The 19,395-nt window shown below is 41.0% G+C and overlaps 1 protein-coding gene across 5 annotated transcripts in view; it reads left to right on the forward strand.

Annotated features, from left to right (window-relative positions):
- Positions 1-19,395, forward strand: part of HNF4A (hepatocyte nuclear factor 4 alpha) — a 74,835-nt gene that overhangs the window by 36,072 nt on the left and 19,368 nt on the right. For 2 of the 5 annotated variants that reach the window (XM_078392575.1, XM_072996923.2), the window contains exons 2-4: positions 13,341-13,515; positions 16,229-16,323; positions 18,875-18,981. In XM_078392575.1, coding sequence (XP_078248701.1) covers positions 13,341-13,515; positions 16,229-16,323; positions 18,875-18,981 — 377 coding nt within the window. Of the gene's footprint in view, positions 1-1,978; positions 6,474-13,340; positions 13,516-16,228; positions 16,324-18,874; positions 18,982-19,395 lie in introns of those variants that run through there. The other 3 variants (XM_072996925.2, XM_072996924.2, XM_020789267.3) reach the window with 2 other exon arrangements.

Raw genomic sequence — 19,395 nt, forward strand, 5'->3', positions numbered from 1 at the left:
TCGTTAAGCGAGGCACCACTGTATTACCTATAATCCTATATCCCTGTCATCTTCACACTTTTTGTAAACACCATATGGTCAATGGACTAAATAAATGAGCTAGTTGGCTGGTTGACATTGCATATAGCCAATTGTTAGAAGCTGACATTTTATTGTTACAGAGATGTGATTCAGGCAGACTTTTGTGCTGGAGAAATCAGACTTCCAAAGTGAAGCCTGTGCTTACCTCTTAGTGACCAATTACAAAGCAAAACAAGGTAATTTTAAACTTTCTGCTGTGACAATCGCATGTTTTTAATTGTTAAGGAACTCCTACTTTTAAGGATAAACTGACTGGGTAGCTCAGTGGTTTAGGTATCTGGCAGCGGAGCCAGACATTAAGAGTTCAATTCCATACTGTGCCTCCTATGAGTAGAGCCAGCCTGTGTGGCCTTGGGCCAGCTGCATAGTCCCAGGGCATCCACAGAAGAAGGAAATAGTAAAACACATAAGTATTATCTACTTGGAAAACCCCAAAAAGGGTCATCATAAGTCAGAACTGATTTGAGGGCACATGGTTATTATTATTATTATTCACACTTTTAATGATGGCCTTGTCGTGGCGAAGGGGTTTGAGTAATTCAGAGAAGCTATGGGCTATGCCATGCAGAGACACCCGAGATGGACAGGTCACAGTGGAGAGTTCTGACTAAATGCGATCCACCTGGAGCAGGAACTGGCAAGCCACTCCAGTATCTTTGCTAAGAAAACTCCATGGACAGAAACAAAGGTTAAAAAATATGATGCTGGAAGATGAGCCCCTCAGGTCGGAAGGCCTCCAACATGCTACTGAGGAAGAGCAGAGGACAAGGACAAGGAGCTCCAGACCTAATGAAGTGGTTGAGTCAAAGCCGAAAGGATGCTCAGCTGTGGATGAAAATCTGATGCTGCAAAGAAAAATACTACATAGGAACCTGGAATGTAACATCTGTGAACCTTGGTAAGCTGGATGTGGCTATTAGAACTGCCTTTGTTTCTTCCACATGGCTTGCACTGCAGAAGCTATGAAATGTCACTTCTTTTACTATGTGGTTTTTGTACATCTCCATAGGGCTTCTGGTAATTCTGAACCAGGATGCAGAATATGAGTGGACAGTGTCTGTTTTTGTACCAAACTATGCAGCTTCTCTGGGCATACAGCACACCTCATTTCAAATAGCACTACGTTTAACTACTTAGAATCAATCCTTATAGCTTTATTTATACATACATATACAGTATATGTACAGTATCAAGGTCCCGTCTAATGTGCACACCTCCATGCACGCTTCTGCCCCCCATCCGCACAGCCTTCCTTCTCCTCTACACACCCACAGTGATTGTTCTCAGCTCCTTTAGTTCCAGTTGTGATGGAACTCTGCACAAGGGGACAGTCGCGCAAGTGTGTGTGTGTGAAGGTCCATGGTTGAGGGGCAGAGTCCTGGCGAGCAGGGCTGAAAATGAGAGGAAATATTGATATGTATGTATTAGTTGGATTATGACTGTATTTCGTGATCATTATTTCCCAGTGAAATCAATGAAATTTAAATCTTGTTTGGGATCCAAGCCAGATATTTGTTTGTTTTAACACCCATCTGGCTGAAGGCCATATATACAGTATACATATGTATATACATATGTATTTCTTAAAAATCACATGCATCTCTTGATTATTTTGCCTATTTATTGGTTCTAGATCATTTACTTCTCCCCCAAATTGGATTAAAGGTGGAATACAATAAATGATTAGCAGGGATGATGATATCACTCTGAATTCAGGAATATTTATCACAGTAGATGGGGACACAGGAGGCATTTTTGCAACAGCTATTTATTTATTTATTTATTTATTTATTTATTTATTTATTTATTTATTTATTTATTTATTTATTTATTTATTTATTTATTTATTTATTTATTTATTGAATTTATATGCCACCCACACTACCCAGAGTGTTGTAAGCTTATCCCTGTTATTATCCAAGATACATGGGACATGTACTGTATTTATCATGAATTAAGAGCTATTAGCTTTAAAAATAAACTGGTTTGGATGTTGATAGAAATTGCTAGAATTGATTTATCGATATGGATGAATCAATACAGCTGCCTGAATTTTTGGGCACTCCATTGGCTATGGGACAGTCACAATGAGCGCCAGCACCTGACAATCTAACACACATGACTCCCCAAATCAGATCTATATATGCCCTCAGCTCATACCTAACAATTACCTGTTTTAGTAATGATAATGTGCAGGAAGAAGCAGAGGTGAACACCAACCAAACAGCAAAGCACAGCTCAGATATGTTAAAAAGGATGGCAGCTTCCTAGGCTGCAAACCAGGGCACTGTTGTGTACAAATAAGCTTGATGTATGAATAATTCTTCAGCATTTTTTCTCAAACCAACCTTGGGCTTTTGGGCCTGACTGCTGTCACCTATAGTAAATCTTAAACATCTCATGACCATAAATACTTTTTTCACTTCTTAGTGGTAATACGTAGAATGGAATGGAAGAATCTTTCTCGGGTTAAATCGATGGCTGATCCATAGTCGAGAATTTATTCAAAATTAGTGCAGAATCCTTGATTTGCTACATGCAAATTAAATTATATAGTATGCCAAATATAGACCCAGCAAAGTTGTGGGGACTTTTTTTTCATTACAAAACGAGCAGGCCATAATCATTAATTATTACTGGCTTTTCACTGCAGTTCAACTGATGCTCCTAAATGATAAATAGATTTACAGTTATTAATCTTTGGCTGCTTCACAATGGAATTTACAGTGGTGATAAAACTTACCCAAGTTTAACCCTCTGTGACCTGCTCACTAGATAAAATGGTGCCTCACATATGGAGAAACAGAGCACAGTTTCACATATTCTGTAGAGGCACTATGCAGTATAGTGACTTCAGTGAGACCTGGAACACCTTAGACTATATGGCAAATAGATTACTTTGAAGCTGGCAATATATGAGAGAAATTTGTGTACCCCCCCAAGAAAAACTTCATTGATAACACTGATCAGAATGGGGGTAGTATGCACTAGGGAGAATTTATATGAGATGTCTAATTAGCAGTGTGATTGCATTACTGTAGATCTAATGACATGTAAGGAAAGAGAGAGACTACTTTTATTTTAAGTTATATAAACAAGAGATTTGTGGTGTTAACAGGTGGTGCAGGTAGCATTTTTTTTTCAAAATGGAGCTCCTTTAAGAGGTGAAATACATCTATTTATCCTAGCAAGGATGTGCCTATTTTGCAAGCTGCACATTAGCTTGCTTTTGTTTTGTGATTGGTCATTGGGAAGTAAACAAGGGCTTCATTTGAAATTCTGATTATGTTTTGAAGAAACTGTGCTTGGAGAGTAAATGTCTTAATAGTGGAAAATATGCAGTTCTCTGGACATTGTGGTTAGGTCATGTAGTTGAAGGTCTTATTTCTTGGCTTAACCCATTTCATAGAATCATAGAATTGTTGTAGGGTTGTAAGGGACCTTCAAGGTCTTCTAGTCCAACCTCCTGCCGAAGGCAGGAGACCTCATACCATTCCGGACAGATGGCTGTCCAATCTTTTCCTGAAAACCTCAAGCAATGGGGCACTTACAACATCATGAGGCAAGCTGTTCCACTGCTTAATGGTTCTCATCATCAGAAAATTCCTCCTTATTTCCAGGTTGGATCTTCCTCTGATGGGTTTCCACCCATTTTTTCTTGTCCTACCCTCAGGCACAATGGAGAATAATGCCCTCTTCCCTGTGGCAACCCTTCAGATATTGGAAGACTGCTGTCATGTCTCCCCTCAGTCTTCTCTTCGTTAAGCTAAACACACCTAGTTGTTTAGTTGTTCTTCATAGGATTTAGCCTCCAGTCCCCCTATCATCTTTGTTGCTCTTCTGTGCACTCCTTCCAGGGAATCAGAGTCTTTTTTGTATTGTGGTGACCAGAACTGAACACAGCACTCCAAGTGTGGCATCACCAACACAGTATAGACGGGTACTATCTATTCTCATGATCTTGATGCTATATTTCTGTTGATGCATCCTAGGACTGTGTTGGCTTTCTTGGCAGCTGCAGCACACTGCTGACTCATCCTTACGCGGTGGTCTACCAGGTCACCTAAATCCCTCTCACAGGTACTATTGTGAGGCCAGGTACAACCTATCCTATACATGTGCATTTGGTTTCTCCTGCCTAAGTGCAGGATTTTACTTTTCCCACCACTGAACTGCATCTTATTGGATAGGGCTCCAATGTTCAAGTCTGTCTAGATCCTTCTGAATGTTGAATCTATCTTTCAAAGCATTGGCAATTCCCCCCATCTTTGTGTCATCAGCAAATTTGATGAGTGCTCCTTCAATCCCCTCATCCAGGTCATTTACGAAGACGTTGAAGAGCACTGGGCCCAAGACAGAACCTTGAGGGACCCCATGGCACACTTCTCTCCACGTAGATGTGGTTCCATTGAGGACCACATGTTGAGTGTGGTTGGTCAGCCAGCTGCAAATCCATCTGATAGTTGCGCTGTCTGTCCCACTTTGTTCTATCTTACGCAGAAGTAGGTTGTGGTCTACCTTATTAAATGCCTTACTGAAGTCTATTAACCATAATTTAATTCTTAATTAGCTATTTACATGTAATATGTAAATCCAGTTACAGAATTAAATATAAATTAAGTGCAATTGATCATTTAATGATGTTGGTTGAATTATAGTATAGTAATAAGCCCATAACTATGTACATTAGTAAGTGCGCCACAAAATGACAAAATAAGGATGGCTTATTTATTTATTATTTATTACTGTACTTTTATTTATATACCACCCCATTACTGCACAACACTATTCTAGACAGTGTACAACATCTGATGAATTTATCAAATACGTTTTGGAGTCTGGGACCACCTAAAAGGATCATTTGGGAATTAGGTGTTCCTGGAGTTGTGTTTTGTTTTTTAATCTCATAAAGTAATCTTCGAGCAGAAATAGAGCTACATATGGGGTGGAGAGAGGGAGAAGCATTGCTGATGGGAATGGAATCAGCAGCCAAAGACTGCAGGGCCAGAGTCTGGAGCAGGGCTATCAAGATACAGTAGAAGATAGGCTGCAATGGGACATTTTTGAAAAAGCTGATGATGTGATTTAGAACGTTACCTTTCTTTGGACAATCAACACGCTGAACTGTAGCCAATGAACTGAGCCAGCCATATCTTTAGGCAGGCTGAAATAGCACGCAGTGGGATCAGTACATCGAACTCACACACACACACACACACACACCTTGCTGCCATACTCCACCTGCCAGGTGACCCTCACCATCTCTCTACGTCCCTCTTTTCCTTTGCTTGCTGTGTGGCTCCTTGTCTTTGTACCTCTTTCAGAATCTTAATTCTGCTGTTTTTAAAGCTTAAAAATTCTCTGTGCAACTTGGTGTACTGTACTGTATTCTGTTATCACTTGACCTACATCCTATGCATGACCAGTGGAGACATGCAAGGAGGAGGAGGTTCTTTGGCCCATGATGCAAAGTCTCGGTGCAGGAAGGAATCCACCGAACACACAATTCACCCATTTTGCGTTTGTGTGCCTGGCTCTGAAAGGTCTGTTTTAGGCAAATGCAACCGAATGGGAGTTGTTTATAGTGAAGTCAGAGCCTGTAAAACCATGATTTTATAGGGAAGTAAAATGAAAGTCTCACATTGTTCCCCTGTATGACAGTTTGTGAATTACAGCTTTCCTGACCTTCACGAAAAGAGAAAGGCAGCAGGGTGTGGGAGAGAAGAGAAAAAGAGAGAGAAAAAATGGAATAAGCGTGCTAAAACAGTTGGAAGGTAGAAGTAGCAGGAAAAAGGTGTCTACATTGCAAATTCATGTATCTTATTCTTTCCACCTTTAACTGAAAATAAGGTTGTCCTAACCACTGAGTATTTGGGATGGCAAGTTTCCGGAAACACTGAGGGCTACTCTTTTGCTGCGCCCCTTTTGCACCTGTCCTGGAAGTGAAATTGGCAATGTGTCGTGGACTAGCCTGATAATAAACAGTCAACAAAATGGGAATAGAGGGAGAGAAAGGCAACAGGGAAAGAAAAAAGAAGCAGCTGAGCCAAGCAGTATGCACTAGTGGGTGAGACGATTAAAGATTAACCCCCCTTGCCTCCTGCCTCCACCCATCTGGGTAGTATAGGCCTTGAAGCTCAGCAGATCCTTTCAGAGAAATATTTGAAATAAAGGCCAACAGATAGGGGACGCCCGGCAAAATCAGTGGGAGAACGGGAAGGGCCAATAACCTCTGGCCGCAGAATCACTGCAATCTGGCCTCTGTTTGTTGATGATAATGCGCCTTTCCAAAGCCCTGATAGACATGGAGATGGCAGATTATAGTGCAGCTTTAGATCCGGCATACACGACACTAGAGTTTGAGAACATGCAAGTCCTGGCCATAGGCAACGGTAAGTCCAACTTTGCTCTTCTCTCTTAAAGTTTGAGTTGGTTGTGCTGGGGTGGATGGGGGGGGGGGTGTCAGGCAGAATTCAGGGGGCTGTTTGCAAAGAGGTAGCAGCTTGAATGAGTGGCAGCAGCCAGAGAGGGTGAAGGCTTTTGTGATTCGTTTCTCTCGTTCTTTGGCCCAAGAGAGACAAACCTTTCCTGGCAATAGAGTTTCTTCTCCAAATTCAAACTTCTTACCTGTTTCTAGGCAAGTTCTTGTTTAGCCCGCACTCAGCTTCAGTTGGGCAACAATTTAAAGGATGGGTGCGATTTAAGAACTGGAAGAACATTGCAGGGTTTTTTTTCTTTTCTGAGCTACCTAGGGAAGACATAGGGGGAAAAACATACGTAGAAGAGGGGTGACATGGATAGCAATCGTATGAAAAAAAGGAGCCACATTGGTTTCTCAGAGTGGGTTTTAGCAGCAGTATTTATTTATTCATTGGATATATATCCTACTTTTCTTCCTAAAAATGTAGTTGAGAAATGCAAAAATGTGCCTTCACCTGATTAAAAAGAATGTCACAACTTGAAAAGTTACTTTTTCTTTGGACAACAACTCCTAGAATTTCCAGCTAGCACGGCTGATGGTGACTGGGGATTCTGGGCGCTGTAGTTGAAAAGGTGACATTTCCAGGCTTTTTAACATGGCCACCAGGAAGAGTCATTAGCTTTGTAAGAAGTAATTTCTTCCATTCCCTGCCACCCGCATGTATTACAAGACAGGAGATTGTAATTAGAGTAAAGTTGCTTCATGGTTCAGGAAGGGTGGAATAAAATGACTTCAGCTTTCTAACAGTAAACTGGCAATAAGCTCCCTCACCTCTATCACCACCGAAACACAGAGGAAAACAATTCCATGTAAGGTTTCATAGGATCAGGCTGTGTATTATGAAGTATGCTATGTTGCAGTTATTTCACATAATGTTTATATACAGGACATTTTTAGGAATCCATGTGTTATGTTTGTAACCTACGCTTGTTGCATATGCTCTGTTCGTAACCTGTACAGCTTCTGTGCCCTGTTGGTCCGAATTATTTGTCCAGTGTTCTGTGAGTTAAGCTGAGGTAGAGCTTCCAGTCTCATACAATGAATGCTTAGACCATATTGTATCATCTCCCAATTTTGTTGAGATATTTTGGCAGGGCGGGAGGAGAAGCCTAAGTTTTTGACGGACAATCATATCCTGCCTTCTAGTCAGAGTGGTTCAAGATATGATACAAATTAGATGACAAGGAGATCATGTTTTTCAGCTGCAAATATGTCAGGATTTCCTGGAGTGATAATCTGTCATCTGAGACGCTACAGATGTATTGGTCCGCAGCTTTTCATCATCACTGGACAACCCAGCCAGTTATGTTGGAAGGCTGTTTTGTAGAAAAGGCAAACATTGAAGGCAGACATTTTTGCTTCTTTGCCCTTCTTTTGCTCTGAGCAGTTTTCCGTCATCTACACCAGGAACTTTAGTGCTGTGATTAAGGAAGTGTGCTGAGCTCTCTGGCAAGCAATTCTAAGTACATCTCTAAATTGCAACTCACTCCACATAGAATGGAGCCAAGATGGTTATCCTGGTATAAAACTTTGTGTGGAAGATACATCCCTAGCGGAATCTTTTTTTGTTCACAAGTCATAGAACTTTCTTGGACCATGTACCTCACTCTTCTGAATAGCAGCCGTATTCTGTTTTATACAGCCACATGCCATACGTTAATATAGAAATGTATATTCCCACACTCATGCTGCCACACATTGTGGACTTCAACTCCCATCAGCCAGCATGGCCATTAGCCAATGACCAGACGTCCCACGAGTTGTAATGCAAACATCTGGGAGTTTGTAACCCAAAACAGAGGGAGGGAACCCGTTTGAGGATGCCTGCAAAAATAAAAATTCTTAATGGAGGCACCTTTTAGTTTTCAAAAAGGATGCTTTCACATGTTAAAAGCTTCTAATTATAATTTCATAATTCTTACTTGCGGCTATTTAGTAAACACAATCCCTGTGTTCTGATCATGAATACAGGTCTCTTCTAAAGTATGTGCTGTGATATTTACCAAATGATGATATTCTGCTTGAGATCTGTGCCCTTATTTCAACTGGTGTAACACCAACTTCCTTACTTGGGACAGGCTTTGAACCCATTGCCTTTGCTAGCATGTCCTAAAATTGAAAACATTTTACTGTTTCAGGAATGGCATACAATAAAACAAAACAAAACAAAAAGTACTCATTTGTTACTCTTTAAATTTTTTTAAAAGTACACCATCGATTTATAGGAAAATGTTCATTTAAAATATCTTTTGGACATAACATCAGAAGACATAAAAATAGTTCCCTGCAAGTTTAAAGGAGGCAGTAGTAAGACTACTGCTGAAAAAGGATTAAGGTTACCGGACAGTCTTTAATGTTCCATCTTTGGGCAAGGTGATAGAATGGATTGTGCCTTCTTAGCTCCAGGGGTTATAGGATGGTTATGGGATGGGGACTACGTTGGTCACTGTGGAGGATGACCTATGCTGGATACTTGATACAGGAGTATATCCCTGTTGGTTCTGCCGGAACTCTCAGAGGCTTTTGACACCATCAAACATGATATTCTTCTGGGCCGTCTTCTATGGTGGCCCCGATCCCTTCTGAAGGGGAGAACTCAGAAGGTGGTCCTCGGCTTCAGGCCTGGTTATGGGACTGAGACTGCTTTGGTCACCTTGGTGGACAACCTACGTTGGGAACAGGACCGAGGAGTGTATCTACTCTAACATAAGTAAATCTGGATCCAACGCACGACTCCTTTACCTTTGCTGAGGAGAAAGGCTGGACTACTCAGAATTCTAGAGTGGATTTTTCCTATTTTTCCGAGTACATCAATCAGTAGGCCACTTATAAGGACTTTGGGCATAGCATGTGAAAGTTCCTCTTTGTTTTTTAAAATAAAGTCATTAAAATAATTTAAGCCAAAGAGCAGCAGCATCGATAATATATTGACAATGAAAATATAACCCAATCAGGTAAACTGATTGCTAAGTCACAGCAATATCCTGAAAGCTTGTTGAGTTCGAAAGGTGGGATATGAATCTTTTAGGAACATAATTAATAATCAGTCATCGTCTTGAAATATTTGGCCCATTTGTCGTATTTTGTTCAGCCACCTTCCCTTGCACACCTAATCCTAGGCATGGAAAATAGCACTATGGTTCTTTAACTCCTTATTATGGGGAGAACCTTTTCTTCAGCTAGAGCAAGAAATACTGTATGGTTTTAATCGGCCATTTTCAAATCTATTCACTCTTAAGCATAGAAGAGAACCAGGACAGCTGCTTAGTTATTTGTGTGCGTTTTTAGTCTTCCTAAAAATCAGCACAGTAGATGATGCCATGTTAAACTCATAATTCTAGCTAGCCAGCTGCATTCCATTCATATATTTGTCTATCATTTTTGTTAAAAAAGTTTAGCACCCTCTCTTGCTTTGAATATTTGATGTCCAGTGCTTCTACGTAGCTGTGGCTTAACACGGTTAAATACATACCACTCTCATTTCCCAAACAGCTGCTCCTGCTAATTAAAATCACTCTTCTTTTTTGCAAATATACTGCAAGTTTTCTTCATTCATGTAATTTCATCATCATCATATACAGTCATAGTCATTGGGACATTGAGAACATTGTTGTAGAATGTTATAAAATATAATCAGCTGCAGATCTTAGAAAGAACACAATCAGCTTCAAAAAACTGCAATACAGTATTAGGAAGAACGTTCATACTACATTGCTATGTAACTGATACCTAGGTTTTTGGTTAAAACTTGTATCTGTTGTATGATACCAGTCAAAGGCTATGTCTCGTATTTTATCATTGTAATCATCATAATCCTCTTAGAGCTCCAGAGCTGGATCATCATCAAGTCCAGCGTGTCTGTCAAGGAGACACAGTGGGAATTCAAACCCAGCCTCTGGCTCCATAGCCAGATACCCAAATCCTGAGCTAGCCAGCAGTTCTTAAACCTATCTTTCTAATCTTTTGCGTAACTGTATTTTCCTTAATTCTATATGCTAACCTTTTCTCTAATTGAATATTACAATCCAGTGGGCTGATGACAAGGCACAGGATGAGTAGAGTAAAAGTAAAATGTTAAACTCTGCGTACAGTAGCTTTCAGATTACTAGTGGCAATACTACAATGAGCTTGCATTGCCATGTCCTCTGTGGTGGCCAAACTTTTGCGGGTTTCCGAACAGAAATAAACTTGTAGTTCATGAAAGCTTATGTCATACTATGTCTATTAACTCTTTAAAACTAGGGTGGGCAAAGTGTGGCGCTCCAGATTTTCAGGGACAGCAATTTCTAGCAATTCTAGCCAGCAAAGCCAGTGAGGAAGAATGATGAGGAATTTACTGCCAAATGCCTTGTTGATTCTAATTACAGATTACTGTATCTCTAATAGGCCACAGGGGACCAGGTGGTAGAGAAAATTAGTATAGTCCATTTCATGAGATATTATTTGTTTAATTTCATTACATTTCGTTATGATATATGCCATTGAGCAGCTTCTGATATACAATGATTCTAAATAGCATTTTTGAGATACATTAGATGTTCAGAGAATGGTTTTAACATTGCTGAGCAAGGATTTGAACCCGGGTCTCCTGAGTCCCACTCTGACACTCTCTCTTCTGTAACACACTGGCTCACATATGGATGAACTATTCTCAAAGCAATATTATCAGAGGCATGGCATCACTGGATCTGGGCCACATCTGATGACAATACTTAAATATACACAAGAGGAACCTAATGATCAGCCACATCAGCAATTGCTGTGAGCGTTAACTGCCGTAATTGCAAGCAGTTGGGGATTAGGAAGAAAATTAATAGTGCTGACCCCTGCAAATTACTTATGGGACAATTTCCTCACATATGAAGCTCCTTGCACTTCTTGGAATGCCTTGCACCGTGTACCATCATTGCAACACAATGGCAGCTGTCAAAAGTTCAGCTGATGTTATCGGCAACAGTGGCAGCAGGTCTCATCATGAGTTGTCAAATCCCAAGTAATTATGAAACTAAAAATATTGGGCTAAAACTCATACCTTGGGGGAAATCTTATTTTTTTCCCCAAAAATGATTGTCTGAGGGCAGAATCTGACAATATATCTTTTGGCATGTTGTACAGGATCATGCCAAGCTGTGTTGCTGCAGATCAATTTTATTTATTGCTTGGTTTAAATTCTTATATCTCCTCTTTAGATAAAAAGTCTCAGAAAGCAGTGTATGTGTGATGAGTAGAAACAAGAGGTTTGCAGTTTTAAAAACACAACACAAAAGGAAAGAATTTTGGTGAGGAAAGGGGTAAAAAGCAAACTGAGGCAACTGCCACTTGAACCCCCATAACTCTAATCATTATTGGGTTCAATGAACACAGTTGATGGAGGTATGGAGCTACATACAGGTTTCCTTTACAAGTCGGATTTCTTTAAAAGTCTGATTTATCACTTGCCCCATCCTTCCATCAACAGGCTGATGCAGTCAGGTTGCCTTGGAATCCTGGGACTTATAACAGAACTTGACAGCGAGGCTGTTTGTGAAATTTTAGGTAAAGGTAAAGGTAAAGGTTCCCCTTGACAATTTTTGTCCAGTCGTGTTCGACTCTAGGGGGCGGTGCTCATCCCCGTTTCCAAGCCATAGAGCCAGTGTTTTTGTCCGAAGACAATCTTCCGTGGTCACATGGCCAGTGCGACTTAGACACGGAACACTGTTACCTTCCCACTGAGGAGGTCCCCATTTATCTACTTGCATTTGCATGCTTTCGAACCGCTAGGTTGGTGGGAGCTGGGACAAGCGATGGGAGCTCACTCCGTCACGTGGATTCGATCTTACGACTGCTTGGTCTTCTGACCCTGCAGCACAGGCTTCTGCGGTTTAGCCCGCAGCGCCACCATTTTAGACCATTTTTAGACCATTTTAGTGGTCTAAAAAAGACCTCTGAAACTTCTTTTCTCTGTTCAAGGACCATTTTTAATTAAATGCATGTGATGTGTTCAGAAAAAAAAACTTGGAAAACACTGAGATTTCGTGCAAAGTATGCAAAATTGCAGAAATAAGTTTTGAAATAAAAATAAATAAATAGCACCTTAACACCAATAAGGCAAATTGTGTGAAATGACCGTGGCTGCTACTTTGACACCTGGACCTTCAAGAATTAGAGGAGACGGCTTTCATCTTTTTAAATATTTGTTGATTGTTTATTACTGTACTTGCTCTGTGTGTGTCTGCGTCTCTGACTGTGTGCTTTGCTTTGCAAGAGAAAGGATATTAGTTTTCCCCTGAGAAAGTCTGTGCAAATTACAGAGACCACAAGGAGCAAAAATGGCACTTCTTTATTCAGTCTCGACTAGGAATCTCATTGGATTTTGATATTCCTCACTGAGGTATCTTGTTGAGATTAGTTGAGGCAGCCTAAAAGCCATGGGGATGAATAATTTAATGACTATTTTTTTATATTCCTACTTGGGGGAAGGGGTAATTGTACTGACTTATTTTAGAAGATTGTTGCAAAGTCTGTAGCTAGCTACACACACAGGACGTTTTCCATCTTTCTTCAACCTGGTGTTATCCAGCTGTATTAAACTATAACCTCCATCATGTCCACCCAACACGCTGGTTGAGCATGATCGGAATAGTGGCCCAACATGTCTGGAGAGCACAAAGTTGGCATCGTGTAACCTATAAGTGTGATCATGGTTGTTTGTGAGTTTGCTTGACTCTAGCAATTTCCTGTTTCTGTCTGGATGCCAGTTCTGCCGCTGATGCCCACCCCTGTTTCTTTTCCTGGACAGACACCTCCCCATCGGAAGCAACAAATCTCAATGCCTCCAACAGCATTGGAGCCAGCGTGCTGTGTGCTATCTGCGGAGATCGTGCTACAGGGAAACACTATGGAGCCTCCAGCTGTGATGGCTGCAAAGGGTTTTTCAGGAGAAGCGTCAGAAAGAACCACATGTATTCCTGCAGGTGGAGTAGACAAAGGATCATACGAGGGGGATCCTTAAAGATGTGAAATAAATGAAGGTGACGGCCAAAAACAAGAGTGTGCAGATTTGTGTTTTGGAGTGGTGGCTGCTAGAATTCCACAGACAGCTATGCTGTGAGTTGGCAGTCCAAAAACACAACTCTGCAAACCTCTAGAAATAAGGTACTTCTAAATAGAGAGCTCCTGGAGTTACCAATCAAAAGCTATTGTGCGCTTTCCCTCTTATAGAGCTTTTTTGTGGAAAGAGTGGTGAGGGACAGAAGAAATGTGTGAGGAAACATGAGAGCAGTGATGAATATACTGTATATAAATTTTGAGATGTAGGCAGTCATCATGAAAGTAACAACACTACTGTGTGCAGTCAGCTGTTTGAAAATATCTATGCTGTGCATTAATATAGGCTGAAATCCTGTTGTCCAATGATTCAAAGGCATAGCCTTCAGAGGTGAACTGCTGTAAGACATTATCTATTATTTCTCAGTGTTCTTGATCTTCTACTCCCCTGTACATGATCTGTGGGAAATTGTTGCTATGTGCCATCAAGAGGCATCAGCCTTGCATTACAGGTGAAAATAAAATAAATGTTAAAAGTTTTTAAAAAAAGACAAAAACATGGTGGCAGCTTAAAGACTGTGTGATGGATTTGTCCATTAAAAAAGGATAAAAATTAGTCTTTAAGGTGTCACCATGCTTTTTGATTTTTTTTTACTTTTTATTTCGATTTCACCTATAATGCTTGTACAGACTAACATGGCCGCCCCTTCTACAACGTCAACCTTCCAGTGACCCTAATGGGTGGTTTTACCAGTGCTACAGCCGTCCCCTATGAGTTTTCCATGGCTGAACAGGAATTTAAGTCTGGTCCATCACTTTATCCACCACACCACGCTGCCTCTCAATATTTGGGTTGCAGTAGCTTGCTTGACTTCATTGGGTCTATTGCATTCTGAAGACAAAGATGTTGATTTTCAAATGGCATCTTTGCCTGCCTTTTTAGTGGGAAGATGATTTTCATATAGAAGGTGATTTCAGGTCATTAGAACCTAAAGCTCTGTCTGTACCAACTAGGCAGCTATGTTGCAAACTAAGGAATAGGTGTTTATCTTTAAAATATTCTAGAACAGTGTTTCCCAAACTGAGGGGTTGTGAAACCCAAGGGGTTCACAAAGTGTTTTCTGGGGGCTCTGAGGTCACCTTATATGTGTTGTAGTCTTTGTTAAATAATGTATTCCTTGACCTTTTGGAGCCAGATATTAAAGTTAGCAGGTATGTATAAGAAACAGACCATTTTGGTAGGGAAAAATTCCTCAATTTTCTACTTCTTATGCAAATGTGGTGGGCACAGATTACTTGGGTATTATAAAAGGGGGTTGTGACTCAAAAAAGGTTGGGAACCACTGTTCTAGAAGGTGACCTCACTGTTCATGATCTTATTTTCTTCTCTCTCTGGTGCTTTTGGCTAACAGCCTCCTTGTATTCATAGTAAAAACATGGAAGTCTTTTTTTTTCCTGGTGGAGGAAGAAAAGGAGGAAGGTGCAGAGATGACAGAGGAAGAAACTGCTGGCAGAAGCCATAGCATACTCATTGCCCATGTATATAGTGGCCATGTTCTTCTGACATAATATTAAATAATGGTTTAGTGGAACAGGAAAGAGCCACACTCAAGAGCTTAGAATATCCCTACCCTTTTTTTAAAACTACCAATGTCCAAAATTCACAAGTCATCAGGATCACTGCCTATGCTGTCTAGGGGATTCTGGGAACTGTAGTCCAAAAGAAATATTTTTTCCCAAGTTGTGCTCATAATGATTCAGACTCTGAGGCAATATTCTCAGAATATTGCCTCTACCGTTTCCATCTCTTTGTGGTTGCAAAAGGATTGGAAGTCTCTATCTATCCCTAAGAGCAACGAAAGTTTAGCTTCAGGCAAATAGTCAGTGTGATTAATTACATGATGCCACACAAACCATTGTTAAGATTAACCCCAATGTAATAGATTTCAGTGACATCACAAGCTGTGGTTTATTTAAAAAGGGGCTGCCCCAGCTCCTCATTTTTTTTCTAATTAGCCTTTTCTGTCTCCATAAGTTCTACTTTATTATTATTATTCAAAAACACCAGGAACAGTCGAAATTATAACATTGACTGACGTTATATAACAGATACAAGTTTTAACCAAAAACCTAAGTATCCGTTAAATATCGGCACAGTACGTATGCTGTTCCTAATATTGCCGTTTTTGTAACTCTGATGGTGTGATTTCTGAGTTCTGCAACTGCTTATGCTGATGATAATGATGATGATGATGATGATGATGATGATGATGATGATGATGATGATGATGATGATCACCAGTGCCACAAAAATATGTGTAGTATGGGCACATCTAAGAATAGGGAGCTTTGTGTGGCCTGAAGTGTTCTCTAGCTGATTTTCAAGTGACTACAGCTGGCTTAATTCTGCCTTCACCTATGCTTGTGTTGGTTTACAAATTCCATCATGGCAGTGTCAGCTGGGGATAATGGGAACTCTAGCCTACCATGTGGGGGAAAGGGAAGAATAAACTTTCAGGACACTGATCAGTATTGACGTTTACAGAACAGAGCCTGTAGGTCGTAGAAAGCTTAATTCCTTCAAGACTTTGGATGGTTTCCTTTTTTAAATGTGCTTTCTTTCTCTCCCCCACCCCCCAGGTTTAACAGGCAGTGTGTTGTAGACAAAGACAAAAGGAACCAGTGTAGATACTGCAGGCTAAAGAAATGCTTTCGAGCAGGAATGAAGAAAGAAGGTGAGGTGCTGTCCCATGTCTCTAATAGAACCTTTCCTCTTATTTTATGGCTTATTTTATGGTTTAACTATACATCAGTCGTGAGCAACTTTTTCAGGCCTGGAGACAAACTTCACTTTGGGAAACATGAAACAAAATACACACATGGCTAAACTTAACATGTAGTGTGCAACAACACAAATTTCAATGATCATGGTTTCGATGGGCTTGCATTGTGCTTAAATCAGGCAGTCTACGGTTTCCTGTAATGTTGTTTTTGAATATCATTTAAAATCATGATGTCCCTCTCTCCCATCCAGGTCTCTCTGATTGTAATCATCCATTTAGTTTAATCTGTGCCCCTCACCAGGTACTGACATAATTTAATTCAGGAAAGGGGAATCTGTAGCTCTCTGGGTGTTCTGGACAACAACTCCCATGATCTCCCATAGGTATTGACGACACTGGCTGTGGCTACATCTGGCAGTTATCTAAGAACACTTATTTGATTGATTGATTGATTGATTTGCAACATAGATACTTTTGATGAAGTGACCAGTGGCCCACAAAGGTTTATGGAATAATAAATGTGTTAAGTCTTTAAGATGTCATAAAACTCTACTGTGGCCCAAGGTCCTGTCCATTAGAATGGACTGTTGTATCATAGTTTGGAAAAAATGACTTTTTCAGATTGTAGATCCCAGAATCCTATGCTTACCCTGTTGGCTGGAGGATTCTGAGAGTTATTTGCCTATGTAGTAATATTTCCAAACTCCTTATGGTCCAATTAATCTTTTCCTCTTTCAAGTGATTGCTATTGGTGCAACAGCTTAAGGCCACTAATTAACACTCTTTCCCCAGCCTTCAGCAAAGTCGGGGCCTGTACATAGTTAAGAAGGTGGCTCAGATTTGCCAAATGGATAGAGGAATCCACTCTCCAAAGCACCCACTCATCTTGTATTTGTCTGTTAATATTCGATAGAAGTTACATTAGGTCCATGACCAGCCAAACACTGAGTAAACATTTAGAATACATCATGCTGTGCTTGTGCTCTGGAGATCCTGATAACACATGGCGTAACCTTGAGCGGTCCTATTAACAACCGCTGACTGCCGGGTTTTCATTCCAGTACAGCCTTGTTATAGCCCTATTATCAAGCCAAATGATATGACTGGGAAATAAATCTGAAGAGGCACAGGTGTAAAAGTAACAATCAGATATTGTTTGATACAGATATTCTTCGAATAAGCTGTAGAGAAGATAGTTAGGCACTCGGTTTGAGTGGGTAGTTCAAGGAGTCCCAGCACCTGGAACCCAGCTTGGCCTCCCAGGAAATTAGCACAGTGGTCACAAACCAATCAGGTGCCTCACCAGGAGATAAAGGTAAAGGTTCCCCTTGACATTTTTAGTACAGTCGTGTCCGATTCTAGGGCGCGGTGCTCATCCCGTTTTCAAGCTGTAGAGCCAGCGTTTGTCCGAAGACAGTTTCCGTTGTCACGTGGCCAGCGTGACTAGGGAACGCTGTTTTACCTTCCCACTGAGGTGGTACCTATTTATCTACTTGCATTTGCATGCTTTCGAACTGCTAGGTTGGCGAGGAGCTGGGACAAAGCAATGGGACCTCACTCCGTTGCATGGATTCGATCTTACGACTGCTGGTCTTCTGACCCTGCAGCACAGGCTTCTGTAGTTTAGCCCACAGCGCCACCACGTCCCCTCACCAGGATATATTGGAACACAATTCCTGGTTCCAGAAAGGAGCCCCTAATGGAGTTGGTTAACTCAAACACTCTGTCGTATGATTCCCTTTGAAGGAAATAAGGCCAATATCAGCCCCAAATATTTTGCTGCCTGAGGGAAAAGGCAAGAAAGTGCCCCTCTGCGTTGCATGTGCAGAAGCTGACTGGGGTGGCAAGTGATGGAATAGCATGGCATCCTCCACCACACCTGAGATGTTGTGCTAATTGATGGGGCTGTGGACAGGCCACTGCTTTACCTTTCCTTATTTCTGGAAAGTCCAGGCAGAACTGCACAGGTTCTTCCACTGTTCTCTCCCCACCCACCCACATTTTTTGGCACTCATTCTAATGGTAGGGCCAGTCCTGATTGTTACCTTTCAGAAGCACCACCACCAGCAGCAGGAATGACCCCCAAAGAGACAATTGGATTGTTTCCCTGACTGGTGAAACTGACAAGGTTTTCCTTTGTCTTCATCAGAGAAATAGGAGAAATAAACCTTGCACAGAATGTTTTCCACTTGTCCATTTGGACTTCTTCCTTTGTCCAGCCGTCTGCGGATCCTACACCACCTCAGTTTGCTCTGGATTGTATCCCCAGCTCTCCAGAACAGATGAAGGGGGTGTGGGAAGCTTCAGAGATAGGTAAAATTACCTCTTCCTTGTTCCAACAATAGATGTTGTCCTATAAGGAGAAGGGGCTGATTGGATACAATTCTCTATTGATACAAAAATCACCAGCAAAACTATACAAACTGACAAATGTCTTTTCTTTTCTTTTGTGCTTCCTTCTAACAGAAGTGTAAACCGGTGTGATGTTGTTGTTATTTTTCAGCTGTACAGAATGAAAGGGATCGAATCAGTACTCGGAGATCCAGCTACGAAGACAGCAGCTTGCCTTCCATTAATGTTTTACTGCAAGCAGAAGTACTTTCTCAACAGGTAACTCCTTCTGTTTTAGAATTCAGAACATAAAAATCAATATAAACCTTGTAATAGAGGTCTGTACATCTTTTGAATTTTTCCCCATCTCGCTGTCTCAACAAGAAATATCAATACATTGTTTTCAATAAATCCTAAATCTTTTATCTTTCCATCTTGTGTGTGCTGTCTTCGGAGTGAGTAAGCACCACTGACTGCAAAGACTCTTAAGTAAAGGTAAAGGTTTGTCCAGTCGTGTTTGACTCTAGGGGGCGGTGCTCATCCCCATTTCCAAGCCATAGAGCCAGCGTTTGTCCGAAGACAATCTTCCGTGGTCACATGGCCAGTGCGACTTAGACACGGAACGCTGTTATCTTCCCACTGAGGTGGTCCCTATTTATCTACTTGCATTTGCATGCTTTTGAACCGCTAGTT

The sequence above is a fragment of the Pogona vitticeps genome, chromosome 4, assembly GCF_051106095.1.
Source record: "Pogona vitticeps strain Pit_001003342236 chromosome 4, PviZW2.1, whole genome shotgun sequence".
Taxonomy (NCBI): domain Eukaryota; kingdom Metazoa; phylum Chordata; class Lepidosauria; order Squamata; family Agamidae; genus Pogona; species Pogona vitticeps.